Below are 12,995 nucleotides of genomic sequence, written 5' to 3'. Positions count from 1 at the left end.
ATTTGTGTTCATGGCCTAGGTTATCTGCCTCTACCCACTGGTTGTTTCATATCTGGAAAGCTTTTTAACTTGAGTTTCTTCATTCTAAAGATGGGGATCGGTATCTTCATACCAGACCCTAGAGAATTATTTTAAGTCTTACAAGCATCAGATTGAGGATGTAAAGCACTTACAACTATAGGGGACTATTTTTAATTACTGTTATATAATCTAATAAGGTTATTTTCTTATGATACTTGGTTTGAAGATCTCAATATCAGTGTGGTATGTGCCTAAGAAGGTAGCATTTATTTGAAAGATGGGAGTATTTGTAAGATCCTGCAGATAGGCGAAGAGGAAAAAAAAGAAAGGTAAAACAAATCTCCCCAGATTTGTCAGAGAGAGAGAGGAGATAGCCAGACTTGTTTTGAGGGGAGAAAGGTTAAAGAACCTGTAATAACCTACTGTATTTATAGTGCTTACTACATTTATAGTACTGGAATTACAAACACAAGACATGGTCCCTCCCTAGGGTGGCTGGTTGCCTATTAACTATTAAATAAATGATTTTAAACCTGTATATCAAATGTGTGGTAGAGGTAAGTGAACAGTGTTATGACCAAATTGGAAATGTTTCTTGGAGAGGTGGTACCTTAGCTGAGTCTTAAAAGGCAGTAGGAATTCTAGAGAGGGGGCAGATTAAGAAGGAAAAGCATACCAAACTGGACAGGCTTCCTGGAGAAGGTAGCACTTGAGCTGAATCTTAATAGGCAAGTAGGATTTATGAGATGGAACAACAACCAATCAGAGTGGATAGCATGAAGCCTCAGAAATGAGAGAAAGCATGATTCTTTCTGGAAAATGAAAGTAGTCCTGGGTGAGTATAGTGTGTTTAGAAGGGTGTGGTAAGAGATAAAACTAGAGAAGAGTGGTGGGAGATAAAGCTGGACCAGATATGGAAATCCTTATTTGGACTTTACTCTGAATGTCCTGGGGAGTACTGAATGATATTAAATATAAGGCTATCTTAATTGCATTTGCATTTGGGAAGGATTATGATGGTAATGTGGAGAATGGATAAACAGGATGTATTTCTGTAATTAGGGGATACTAGCAAGGAGGTTATTGCAGTAATCTAGGAAAAGTCATGAAGACCTGATTTCTGACAATCAGAATGAAGGCAAGGGCATCTATTCATGAGATAAACAAGATAGAGCCTGTGGATTTTGATAACTGACTAGACTTGGGGGAGAAAGGAAAAAGATAATTTAGTTAACTCTTATGGAATTCTTGCTATTTTTCAGGACTGGGTCCAGTACTGCCACATGTATAGTTGACCCTTGAACAACACAGGGGTCAGGGGTGCCAACCTTCACCAGTGCAGTCAAAAATCTGTGTGTAGGGGCGCCTGGGTGGCGCAGTCGGTTAAGCGTCCGACTTCAGCCAGGTCACGATCTCGCGGTCCGTGAGTTCGAGCCCCGCGTCAGGCTCTGGGCCGATGGCTCAGAGCCTGGAGCCTGTTTCCGATTCTGTGTCTCCCTCTCTCTCTGCCCCTCCCCCGTTCATGCTATGTCTCTCTCTGTCCCAAAAATAAATAAAAAACGTTGAAAAAAAAATTTTTTAATAAAAAAAAAAAAAAAAATCTGTGTGTAACTTTTGACTCCTCCCCCCATCCCCACCCCCGCCAGTTTAACCACTAATAGTGTACTACTGACCAAAAACCATACTATAAAATAGTTTATTAACACATATTTTGTATGTCATGTATACCATAATACTGTCTTCTTACAATAAGCTAGAGAAGAAATGTTACTAAGAAAATCATAAGGAGGGGTGCCTGGGTGGCTCAGTCAGTCCAGCTTGATTTCGGCTCAGGTCATGATCTCATGGTTGTGGGACTGAGCCCCACATCAGTGAGGAGCCTGCTTGGGATTCTCTCTCTCCACTCTGCAAGCATACACTTTCTCTCTCTCTCTCTCTAAAAAATAAATAAACATTTTTAAAAAAAATCATAAGGAGGAGAAAATACATTTACAGTATTATACAAAATTCCTGTGTAAGTGGATCTGCGCAGATCAAACCTGTGTTCAAGGGTCAAATGTATTTCCCCTTTATTCTCACTTTAGCCCTTTGGATTTTGTACTGTTGTCTCCATCATATAAATAAGGAAGCTGAGACTCAAAGTTTGCTAACACTCATTAGTCATAGAGCCAATGAGTAGTGTTATTCAAACCCTCAATTATCTGTCTTCTCAAAAGTCCATGCTTGTAACCACTATACTATATGGCCTAATAGTTCCCGGGTTACTAACTTGGTCAATCAGGTGATTGGTAGTAGTGCTGGATTGCTGAGACAGCGGGGGGTGAGGTGTGGGAAGACCATGAGTTGTTTTTGAGACATTTCAGTTTGAGATCCCTTCGGAATAGCCAGGAGGGGTGTCTAGGTGGAAGCTGGATTTCAGATTATAAATTCCAGAAGAATGGCTTGAGCTGGATATGCTGCTCTGGGAGTTGTTAGTCTCTAGGTGGTTGTGATCATGCCACTCTGGAAGGAGGCTGGATGGTACTGTGATAATGGTAGTTGAAGGCTTGGGAGTGGACATGACCACCTGAAAAATACGAATATGTGTGTTGGGGTGGAGAATGAGACGCAGTGTGTCTTTTGGTCCCTTCAATTCTGGATATTCTTTCCCATAGCATCTCATATTTCACCCCACCTCTACCCAAAACAAAAAACTAAGTACTGTTCTATGTTTGGTTCATGGTAGAATGAGATTACCTATAAATGATCGCGGTATTATCCTTTTACATTCTGTTTAAGTTAGACAGCAATGAAAGCTTACAAATACAAGCGAAATGTGGGAAAAAAGGAACTGAAATCTCATGAAGCTGTATTACTAAGCTGTTAAGATGGTTAGGTGTTCACTAACCCTGGCAGCCATTAGAGACACTTGTACTATGTTTTCCATGTTAACACTGGCCTCAACCTGGAGCATCCATGATGTATGAAGGAATGTAACCAGTGTATCAAATGTGTAGTAGAGATAAGTGTACAATGTTATGTGGTTGTATCTACTTTTTTTAACATTTTATTTTTAAGTAATCTCTACACCCAACATGGGGCTCAAACTCATAACCCCGAGATCAAGAGTTGCATACTGCACTGACTGAGCCAGCCAGGTGCCCCCAGAATGGGTGGTATCTATTAATGGAAGATAGCTTGGGAGTTTATTGCGTTCCTTGCCTTTTCCTCTGGCATTTATAGAGGGTGGCAGATTATATGTGAATCTGTCCCTGGACGGTCAGTAATTTGAGAACTCAGGTGGCGGTGCATAACATGATTGCTTCTAGTCTGCTCCATTTGTGAGTAGAACAGAGACTTGGAGGCTTCTGCTGCTTCTCCAGGCCAGGGAATGAAAAGGTTTATTTGGTTTACCTTCACATTTTTTTCTTTGATTCTTTTTTAAACAACATTCTCTGGTTGGGCCCAGAGAGACCAGAGCCAACACACTGGGAAAAATGGACAGGGATTATGTTGTCTTCCTTACTTTGTCTTGTCAGCTGCTTATCTTGTCCACAGGGAGGGGAGTATGTTAGATTGAGATAGTCTGACATGACATCTTTGGGGAAATTGTAATTGCTGTGGTCATTTTAGGCAATTTCAAGGGTGTTGGGTTCATTCAGCTTCAGTTACCTGAACTAATTAATGTTTGGAAGTGGAATCTGCAAGTCAAGGCTTTGACTGAAGCGTCACTGACTGATTTTTATATCACTTACGGTGTCAACCATTTCATGTGGATGTGTGTTGAAAACATTTAATGATTATGAACTTTCAGAATACTTGTCCCTCTGGAGTTTGGGGATGCTATATTTCAGGTTCATTAACTTCATAAATATTTATTGAACACCTTCTACCTGCCAGGTAGTGGTCTGGATGGTAGAGGATAATAGGCAACAAGCCGGAGAAGTACCTTTCTGTGGTAGAGCTTACTTTCTTTAGGATTTAGACGTTGAATGAGACTAATTTCAGATAAATTAGTACTTGTGAAAGATCTGTAAAAAGCTCTTCTGGATGTGTCTATTTTTCCCTACTGCAAATCTGGATCATACCCATCCTCTTTTGTGAAGCTTGGCTCAAGTGGCAGCTTCTCCATGCTATCCTCTCTTGATTCTTTCAGCTGATGCGCTCTTCCCCTTCCTAAAATTCTGTTATTTTCTGCAACATTCTTGTGTTATCTTCACATATTTTTTTCTATTTGTAGTTGTTAGGGTACACGTCAAATAACTACTGTCAGACTAAGTTATTGAGGGCAGAATAAATACCCTATTCATCTTGGTTTTTGGCATTCCATATGTGGGCAGCAGGATGTTGCAGGAAAAAAACACTGAATTTAGAGCCAGATGACTGGAACTAAAGTGCTGGCTTTCCTATTAACTAGCTATGTGACAGTAGGTAAGTCGTTTAACTTCACTGTAATTACATTTCCTATCTCTAAAGAGTGTGGTGATTAACCTTCCATTCCTGAATAGTTGTTGGGAGGCACAAACTGAGATAATATATTGACCATACTGTGTAAATTCTAAATTCTGGCATAAATACTTGGTGTTGTCATAGTAAATATTCAGTAAGTATTTGAATGGGGAAACATTTGCTTTCAGTGAACACCTTTTCCTGGGTAGCTCTCTTGCTTAATGAGGTCTTGATGATTTTGCAAATATGTTCATCTGTTTTTCATCTGGTTTTATTATTAAATGATTCTGTTCTTCCGAATTGGCATCTTCTTCACCCCGTGAGTATTCTGTCTTTTCTCCTTAGGTGCTATGTACTATTAACACAAGTGACATGTGATCTCCTTTAGCAGGTCGTACATTATGGCTGACATGCAAAATCTGGTAGAAAGATTGGAGAGGGCAGTGGGCCGCCTGGAGGCAGTATCCCATGCCTCTGACATGCACTGTGGCTATGGAGACAGTGCTCCAAAAGGTAAGCAATATGCAGCACAGCAGAGTACTTTGAATGAAGACTCTGTCTTGGCCTGAAATTTTTCTGTCGTAGGGTATTCTCTCCTTTGGAGCTAACTTCCCAAAATGCTTAATCTGCTAAGTTCATCGCCTGTGAACAGATAAGAGAGGAAGTGACTTGTGCAGGGAGGCCTGTGGTTATTTTAACAAAGAACTTCCTGCTTGTGTGATATTTCCTGTTCTTTCTTTAGCAAAATGACTCTAGTGTAAGTCGAGTGACAAGTGATATTAAAACGCTCTCTGTCCAAATGATTGGCAAATTAGCCATTTTGTATATGCACCAAATGAATCATAGAATGTTAGAGCTAAAAGGGAGATTGGGGTTTTTTTGTTTTTGTTTTTGTTTTTCATTTTAATTTTATAGATAAAGTCAAGCTCGGGGAGGAAAAGGAACTTAGGGTCACACAGGCAGTTAGTGGTGGTACTGGAACTAGAACCCAGGTTTCCGGACTCGTGTTCCAGTATTCTGTCTACTGTATTACCTTGCTTCTCCACTTTCATGTGGAAGTGCTTTTTAAAAATCATCTTTCTGGTGCATGACTGATCCTTTGTGGTGTGTGTCTCTGTCTAGCAGGAGCAGCTCCATATGTGCAAGCATTTGACTCACTGCTTACCGGTCCTGTGGCAGAGTACCTGAAGATCAGTAAAGAGATTGGGGGAGATGTGCAGAAACATGTAAGGATGTATTGCCCCTTTTCCCCCTCTTTTAAGGACTGGTGGTGGTCTTCAAATCCAACTCCTTCTTGGTTTAAGAGTCCCTTGGCTCCTTCCCTTTTACCTTCACTGAGGAGCTCACTCCAGGCACTGGAACAGTTCCTCAGATTTTTCCAGGCCCTCTGCTTTGATCACATTTACTGTGTGGGCTTCTTTTATGCAGGTAACTTGCTTGGTGCATAAACTATGGCTTGGTTCATCTCTATAGTGAGAACATTCTACCATTCTGATCCCAACATGTTATATAACCAAGCCTAGGGTGGCTTATGCAAAGGAGTCATAGTCATGACTTAGCGTTTATAAAACTATGCTCGATAGTTATTAGTTATGCTAATGTGAGTTATTTTCACACTTAGCTCACAGCAGGAATGTGAAGTAGGCAGTGACAGGTGCCTCTCCACCCACCTCCCTTCATATGCTGCCACCTACATCGTCACCACCCCCACACTCACATATATATTCTGTATCTTTCTTTGGGACCCAGAATCTTTCTCCTAGTCCTGAATGGTCCTCTATAAGCAATAACCATGTTTAGGATCTTCCTGACCCTTCAGCAAGACTGGTTGCTTGATCTTTGGAAGGTCTATTTTGAGCCTCTCCTGTGCCATCTGTTGGCAGTGGTGTTAGCTCTAGTGAGTGGGACTGGGACTAAGATACAAGAGTGGGGGCTTGCATTTTTTACTTTATGCAGTTTGTCACACTTAAAAGATTTAAAAACATGTATCACGTACACGTTCTAAAAATGCAAATCTAGAAAAAACAGGTTACCTTATTTGAAATTTTCTATTTAGATAGTGCCTGTAGACTTATGTTTCTTAAACTCCTTTGACCATGACGGTCAGGAAGAAAAAATGTATTTGTGACTGAGTCAGAAGCTTCACAAAGCAGTCTTACCTACTTGCGTGGCACTCTTTTTTTTTTTTTTTTTTTTAATCTGTGAATGGGTCATGACCCAACCTTTGAGAAACAGCTATAACCTAAAGGAGTAAATACCTTGGGAATTCGGGCATCAATTTGGCCTTTGCCTTGACTTCCACCTCTAGTTTTTGAGAAAAGAGCCTTTTTGGTGATGCGAGACAAGAGGGATTTTTCAGTGCCCTTCATATCACACTGCGTGTACAGTTGCTAACTTGATTTCATCTAAAGCTGACCCTAATTGCCTTCATTTCCCGGATATGTATCCCTGATTAGTTGCCACGGGAACGGTGGTACCTGTAATCCTTCTGCCACTCCCTGGAAGTGGAGTACCTGAGGAAAGCAACAGGAAGTTCCCGGGTTGCTACCAGACCACATGGAAGTGGAGGTTTCGGGTTCTTGTCATCAGGACCCTCTCCAGTTGTAATGTGGCGAGAATAACTGATTCTTCTCCTTTCCGGCAGGCGGAGATGGTTCACACGGGCGTGAAGTTGGAGCGAGCTCTCTTGGTTACAGCCTCTCAGTGTCAGCAGCCAGCAGGCGTAAGTTCACTGCTACTTGGTTTCCTTGTGGCTTGATGCTCAGGATGGGTTGAGAGGTTTCTGCCAAGTACGGCGACAGGCTAAAAAGACCCTCAGCCTCGTGTGCGGTCACACCAAGTCCCAGTAGTCAGACTTAAAGTGCCGTATGAGAATGTGCCATTCAGTATTTATTGGACTCTACTGTTTTTTTTTCCCCCATCCTTTTTACTTGGGACTGTAGTTACTCCTGGACTTCGCTGCTTCTCTCAGTAGACAGCCTTTTTTAACTTCTTGGCTGAGGCCAAATTCATCATATTGTCCCGTAAGGCCTTGGGTCAGAGAGTAGTTCTCTTGCTTCACTGTGACTGGGCTTTAGTAATGCTGCTGTGGAGACCCTAAAACTCCTAAAGTACTGCTTCTTCCCTCATCTTTCCGTGGTGGAGATCTCCCTTGAAGTGTACTCCTACCTCAAAATTTTATGCTACCAAGGTGTGAGAATCAATTAGAGGAAATAGATTTTTCTCACAACCAAAGATTTTAGTTTTGTTCTATCTCTTTGTTTTTTAAATGTTTATATATTTTTGAGAGAAAGAGAAAGAGTGAGTGAGCGTGCACGCGCTCCAGGGGGCATGGGTGCAGAGAGAGAGAGAGAGAGAGAGAGAGAGAGAGAGAGAGAGAGAGAATCCCAAGCAGGCTCCAAACTGTCAGTGCAGAGCCTGACATGGGACTCAGTCTCATGAACCATGAGATCATGACCCGAGCCGAAACCAAGAGTCAGATGCTTAACTGACCGAGCCACCCAGGTGTCCCTATTTCTTCTTTAGGCATTTGGCTTTTCATGGCAGAGAGGTAACGAAGCAGGTCTTCCTGCGACTCTTGTGTTTAAAACCCCTGGACCCTCAGCATGCCTAAATAATATAAAAATAGTTTAAGATAATGTTAAATATATTAGACTTTAATTCTTAATCTGTCTTGAATGGTTAAGGCATTTTTTCGAAACCTTTTCTCCAAACCCGCACTTTCCACAACAAATCAGGCAGCTGAGAGACAATTATATTTCCCTTGTTCTAGACTAGGGATTGATAAACTACAGCCTGCGGGCCAAATCTAGCCTGCCATCTAGTTTGTAAGTGAAAGATTTTTGGAACACAGCCATGCCCATTCTTTCAAGTATTGTCTGTTGCTGCTTTATGCACTATAATGGCAGAGTTGAGAAACTGTAGCAGAGACCATATGTCCTGCAAAGACTGAAATAGTCACTGTGTGGCTCTGTAGAGAAAGTTTGCGGACTCCTGTGTTAGACTGTTTTCATGCTGTGATCTGAGAATTGCAATGTTCAGGAAACTGAGCTTTGGAGAAAGGGTAAAACATGGAAACAGAAGATTCATCCATTTTGCTAAGCTGCCAGCTCAAATGCCAAGCCCTCTATTTGCATTTGGTTCATCAGATCTCTGCTCAGCAGCTGCTATATAGCTAGCAATGTGTGAGGGTTATAAAGATTATAAAAGAAGGCTGAGACAAAGCCTGGTATTTGAAAAGTTAATGAGAAATTTTGAAAAACATACTCACGTCGGGGCGCCTGGGTGGCGCAGTCGGTTAAGCGTCCGACTTCAGCCAGGTCACGATCTCGCGGTCCGTGAGTTCGAGCCCCGCGTCAGGCTCTGGGCCGATGGCTCGGAGCCTGGAGCCTGTTTCCGATTCTGTGTCTCCCTCTCTCTCTGCCCCTCCCCCGTTCATGCTCTGTCTCTCTCTGTCCCAAAAATAAATAAAAAGCGTTGAAAAAAAAAAAAAGAAAAAAAAAAAATAAAGAAAAAAAAAAAAAAAAGAAAAACATACTCAACGTGGATCCACTAATAGTTTGTGTTGGAGCATGATAAGGTGCCAAAATTGGTTATGCTGACAATTAATGCTATAGGAGGCCAGTGTGGCTGGAGTTGAAGGGCTGTTCCTCATGAAGTATAAGGAGTATTTGGATAAAAGGAAAAAGAAGAGACCATCGTGAGTAAAGGCTCAGAAATGAGATAGTATCTCCTACTAGTGGGGCAGAAAAGAGACCAGTGGCTTAAATGGTAGAATTTTGTGGTATAGATGAAGTAAGGGTCCTGATCATGAAGAGCCACCAGATCTAGCCTGAGGAGGGTGAGGTGAGGAGCAGTGTTATAGTCATATGAATCTGTGCAGGATGAGTACAAAGTTTATTTGGGTGTTCATTATACAGCCCATGAATTCTTGCCTGCAAGGTCCAAGTTGACAAACGCGTAAAGCTTTTGTGGAAAGACTAACCCGAATCTTCCCCTGCATCTCTTCCTAGAATAAACTTTCGGATTTGTTGGCACCCATCTCCGAGCAGATCCAAGAAGTGGTAACCTTCCGGGAGAAGAACCGAGGCAGCAAGTTGTTCAACCACCTGTCAGCTGTCAGCGAAAGTATCCAGGCCCTGGGTTGGGTGGCTGTGGTGAGCAGCGCAGCTTCCTTGGGAGGGAAGGGATGGAATGAAAGAGGTAAGGGGACATGGCTGGAGAGGCTCTGAGTCACTGACCGCTGCTGTTTCTCTAGGCTCCCAAGCCTGGTCCCTATGTGAAAGAAATGAATGATGCTGCCATGTTTTATACAAACCGAGTCCTCAAGGAATACAAAGATGTGTAAGTCCAGCCTTTTCTTAAGGGGTTCAGGACACGTCAGCTGATTACTTGCCGGAGTAGCATTTGGGGGTTAAGGCTGTTGTGTTGGTTCTCCATCCCAGGGCTGCTTTCTCAGAAGTTTTATAGATACTGGCTTATAGAGGCTGCATCTGCAAGCAGGAAGTATTTCTCCTTTCACTTCTGCTTTTTTTCCAAAGGGTTTGTAGAGCCCCTTTTAGTCTTCTCATCCTTACCCTTCCAGGTTTAGGAAGTTTTGCTGGAGATAAAATGGACAAATGCCCTTTAAAATTTTTTTTTCAACATTTTTTATTTATTTTTGGGACAGAGAGAGACAGAGCATGAACGGGGGAGGGGCAGAGAGAGAGGGAGACACAGAATCCGAAACAGGCTCCAGGCTCCGAGCCATCGGCCCAGAGCCTGACGCGGGGCTCGAACTCACGGACCGCGAGATCGTGACCTGGCTGAAGTCGGACGCTTAACCGACTGTGCCACCCAGGCGCCCCGACAAATGCCCTTTAATTTGCCTGTTTAGACAAGGTAGATTTTGTTCCTTTGTTGAGAATTTCTAATTGGCTTAGGGACAAAAGGTTCTGTAAGATTTACTCGGAAATCACCCTGACTATTCACGTAGTCGGGTAAAGTGAGAAGGCAGCTGTCTGGTGAAGCACGTGTATCATGTAAGAGGAGGGGAGTCTCTGTATGTCTAACCACGTATGTTCACCAGTCCTAACTGACTTCTCCATTGCTGGTTTTGAGCTGGAGTGACTGCAGGCAGCTATCACTTAGCTGCATAATTACCCAAGCCCTTCCTTTCTTCTGTCAGTCATCAGTCAACCAACATTTGTTGAGTAACTACTGTGAAGGAATAGCTTCGTGTGTGTGAAATAGGTCTCAGAACACCAGGCACTTCCTTGATCCCTCCTTCCAGCAACCTGGAGTTAAGCATCGCAGTGTTTTGACTTAACCTGCCTTTAAACTCCACACTTCACAGTTGAGCAAATTAGGTCTTATGATAAATAGGCATAAAGTCTTCTAATATATAAGAAGAACCACAATTCAGTGCTCTTTCTATAATCTAATGCTGATTATTTCCTCCAGGGAAGTTTTAAATTTTTGGTGGGAGGGGCATACTTTGACATAAGACACTGTGGTATAAGGCAGTTGAGTTTCTTGAAGTCCTAGAGTTCCACAGTGATGTGCAAGGGACCTTCTATCATATAGCTTCATGCACAGAATGCCTGCTTTTATTAGTTTTGTATATTAGGTGCTCCCTAAGGTATACTTTGAAAAATATGGTTTTGTTATACTTAAAAAAGTTTGAAGAATACTGCTATAAGAGATAGAAAGAGATATAATCTGGAGTCCCTATCCTAATGGACTTTAGTCTAATTAGGGTAATAGCATAGGTTAAAAAAAAAGAAAAGTAAAGCTCAGTTGTGATAGAAAAGCTGTCATTGAGCAAAACCACACCACAGGTGGGAGGATATGAGTTCACAGATAGGAGGGGTTCTGGAATCACTATTGTAATGTGCCCTGACTGTCTGTGGTGAGTTTCTCTTTAATTCTCCTAGTGATAAGAAGCACGTGGACTGGGTCAAAGCTTACTTGAGTATATGGACAGAGCTACAGGCTTACATTAAGGAGTTCCATACCACTGGACTGTCCTGGAGCAAAACGGTTAGTGAGCCTTTCTTCCCTCCCTCTATCCCTCCAGGACAGGGGTCCACAAGTTTCTTAGACTTTGGTGCTACCAAGGTCCAAGAAGGAATGCTAGTCTTTACAGTGGAGAGTAGAAAGAAAAGGGGAGAAAAAAGAAAAGTGTGAAGAAAGCAAGGGTCAGAGAAGAATATCCAATTCTATTGTTTCAGTACACATGGGTCAGAGATAGTGATTGGGCTGGAGGGGAGCCAGAAGAACGAGTTACATTATCGCAACCCTCCAGACGCTTAAAAACAGAGACAGAAAACCCCTAAATACAAGTCAACAAGTAAAATACCGTGATAAAGATATAGACGACGGAGTAAGATGGAGTGTGAGTCTCACCGGAAGAGATTGTACTTTCAACAGGTGTTCTCTGATCTGGGACATTGCAAATAGAGAACAGTGAGAAGTGGGAGAAATGGGAATACTGGCAAACGGCATAGCTTAAACAGAGTACATGTAGAGTAAATGTACAGATTGGTCATCTCTGGCTTCAGTTGAAGGAGAGAGTCCAATTTTTAGGATAAAAGGCTGGAAAGGAAGGTTGATTGTGCCTTTCGAGCAAGAGAGTAATAACGATCAGACTTGGCCTTGAGAGAGTCTCAGTATATAGGTTAGGGGTAAGGGCTCCTGCTCAGACCATGGAGGTGCTGATGGTGCTAGGAGCTGGTACAGAAGAATTTGCAGAAGCTATAAAAGGTAATAGGTTTGATGAGCTTGAGGGCGTTAGACTCAAGAAGATCGAAGAGTCAAGCTTGGATGGCAATGTCTTTTACTGAAATAGAAACAAGGGGGTGATTGTACAGGTAGAGGAGCAGGCAGGAGACGATGACATCAGCCTTGGACTTGTTGAGGCTGAGGTACTGGTGACACATGAAGTTGATTTGCAAAACTATGGGTTAGAGCTGGAATCGGGTAGAGGCCAAAGGAATGATGTGAAAGTTGAAAAATGGAGCTGAATTGGATCTTTGGGAAAGGGTAAGAGGGAATAAAACCCCTTTGGGTGTGGATAGGGAGCTTGAATCCTAGCGTCAAGGGCTACAGTGGGTACCCCATGTCCTAGAACATGTGTAGGACCCTACTGGGAATGGTACAGAAGGGAAGAGATCATGGCTGTGTTACCTGCCCTTATTGTTCCAGGGGCCTGTGGCAAAAGAACTGAGTGGATTGCCATCTGGACCTTCTGCTGGATCCGGTCCTCCTCCTCCCCCACCAGGCCCACCTCCCCCACCAGTCCCCACCAGTTCTGGCTCAGATGAGTCTGCTTCCCGCTCAGCACTGTTTGCGCAGATTAATCAGGGGGAGAGCATCACACATGGTAAGTGAATATTTTGGCAAGGAGAGTTGGTACAGTAAGTTGTTTGATTTGATCAACTAGAGACCTGACGGTCTGCAAAAACAGAACCCTGGTTTGTGTATGGGAGAATTCATTTGGGTGTCACTGTCCTTCAAGTTGCCCAAAGGGACATAAAGCTGGCTTAAATGGGAATTAAAAGTGGGTG

The 12,995-nt window shown here is 42.7% G+C and overlaps 1 protein-coding gene across 9 annotated transcripts in view; it reads left to right on the top strand.

Annotated features, from left to right (window-relative positions):
* CAP1 (cyclase associated actin cytoskeleton regulatory protein 1) overlaps positions 1-12,995 on the top strand; it is a 28,406-nt gene that overhangs the window by 10,583 nt on the left and 4,828 nt on the right. For 3 of the 9 annotated variants that reach the window (XM_058717910.1, XM_058717908.1, XM_058717903.1), the window contains exons 2-8: positions 4,841-4,962; positions 5,575-5,675; positions 7,094-7,171; positions 9,462-9,605; positions 9,707-9,792; positions 11,364-11,469; positions 12,634-12,811. In XM_058717910.1, the coding sequence (XP_058573893.1) occupies positions 4,851-4,962; positions 5,575-5,675; positions 7,094-7,171; positions 9,462-9,605; positions 9,707-9,792; positions 11,364-11,469; positions 12,634-12,811 (805 nt within the window). In that variant the 5' untranslated portion in view covers positions 4,841-4,850. Of the gene's footprint in view, positions 1-4,837; positions 4,963-5,571; positions 5,676-7,093; positions 7,172-9,461; positions 9,606-9,706; positions 9,793-11,363; positions 11,470-12,633; positions 12,812-12,995 lie in introns of all 9 variants that reach the window. The other 6 variants (XM_058717906.1, XM_058717904.1, XM_058717911.1 and 3 more) reach the window with 3 other exon arrangements.

The sequence above is a fragment of the Neofelis nebulosa genome, chromosome 2, assembly GCF_028018385.1.
Source record: "Neofelis nebulosa isolate mNeoNeb1 chromosome 2, mNeoNeb1.pri, whole genome shotgun sequence".
Classification (NCBI taxonomy): domain Eukaryota; kingdom Metazoa; phylum Chordata; class Mammalia; order Carnivora; family Felidae; genus Neofelis; species Neofelis nebulosa.
This window is presented reverse-complemented; position numbering and strand designations above follow the sequence as displayed.